Source organism: Acanthisitta chloris, unplaced genomic scaffold (genome assembly GCF_000695815.1).
Source record: "Acanthisitta chloris isolate BGI_N310 unplaced genomic scaffold, ASM69581v1 scaffold42237, whole genome shotgun sequence".
In the NCBI taxonomy this organism is placed as follows: Eukaryota; Metazoa; Chordata; class Aves; order Passeriformes; family Acanthisittidae; genus Acanthisitta; species Acanthisitta chloris.
Genome location: NW_008684982.1, coordinates 9710 through 10939, shown reverse-complemented (window position 1 = coordinate 10939; position 1230 = coordinate 9710). Strand labels below are relative to the sequence as shown.

Genomic DNA, 1230 nt, shown 5'->3' with positions numbered 1-1230 from the left:
CAGAGCAGGATGTGGAAACCATGCCATTGTGCTTTCAGCCCACAGTGGTTTCTTGCAGCAGTTCTGCTGGTGGGAGCTCTGTGCCCCTAGAAGCGCAACCATGGCACTTGACAGAGTACTTACACCACCCAAGCAAGACTCGGCCTCTCCAAAATTTTAAAAAGCATCCTCCAGTGCCAGGCCTACCACAAGCACAGCTGAGGTGCCATAAGTTGGACTTGCTGCTCCCAAAGGCCTTACAGCAATCACTGCTGCCCTCAATGACTGAGGACCAGCCACTCTGCCTGGCTGTGAGATGGCACCTTCTACCCAAAAAACTGGCAGATCGCCGTTGCCACAGTGGCAGTATCTGCACCGGTGTGTGACTGCCACTCAAGAGATCGAGCTTGCCCTGCCCAGGCACCAGACTTTCGGGTCTCCTGCCTTACACTGGACAATACCACTCATCTCGCTGGGACTGACAGCACCACGAGGCAGCTGGAGGGAATAGCACCACCACTTCCTGTTGCTGTGGCCCCTTTGCCACCCTCGGGAAGGATAAGCAGTACCAGGTGCTGCCAACTCACCCCTCACCTTCCCACAGACCGGGGAAAGCTCAGCAAAGCCAGCGCAGATCCTGCTCACCATTCGTCGTGCCCGCTGCTGCCATCCCAGGGACGCACGAGCCCGTCGCACCACGATGGGGAGGCCAAGGGAGACGCGATGAGGCAGCAGAGGCTGTGGCAGCTTCTCCCATTTATTCATTCCGCGCACGTGGCAAGAGTGGACGTTGCTCCTCAGCGGGTGGCAGCTCCTCAGTGGGCAGCAGCTCGTAGGTGACGCAGAGGGAGGAGAAGAGACAGCCCAGGAAGGACACCAGGCTGGCGAAGTACATGGCACTGCTGGCGCTGCCCACAGCTGCCGTCAGCGGCCCCATGGCCAGAGCCACAAGGATCTGTGCCAGGAAGTACTGGCAGCTCAGCAAGGAGATGTCAACGCCCATCCCGCGCCGCGTGCCCTCTGCCTTCGAGCCTACAAACTGCGGGGGACACGGTCACAGTGTAAGGGGGTGTCACAAGAGTTCCTCTTCCCCTCCCATCCCAGGGCTCACCTCACGGCTCTGGTAGTAGTCGCAGAGCAGGGAGTAGGGCAGCGTGCAGAGCGTGGCGAAGAGAATGCCATAGGTAGCACATAGTGACAGCACTACATAGAGGTTTCTGGAGAGTGTGGCCAGGCCTGTGCCCAGCCCAA

At 59.3% G+C, this 1230-nt stretch overlaps 1 protein-coding gene across 1 annotated transcript in view; it reads right to left on the bottom strand.

Annotated features, from left to right (window-relative positions):
* Window positions 1–736: 736 nt before the first annotated feature.
* Window positions 737–1230, bottom strand: part of SLC45A1 (solute carrier family 45, member 1) — a 7662-nt gene continuing 7168 nt past the window's right edge. The window contains exons 7-8 of the mRNA XM_009079526.1: window positions 1091–1230; window positions 737–1018 (exon numbers count right to left, since the gene is read on the bottom strand). The exon at window positions 1091–1230 is cut by the window's right edge and continues 51 nt beyond it. Coding sequence (XP_009077774.1) covers window positions 737–1018; window positions 1091–1230 — 422 coding nt within the window. The remainder of the gene's footprint in view (window positions 1019–1090) is intronic.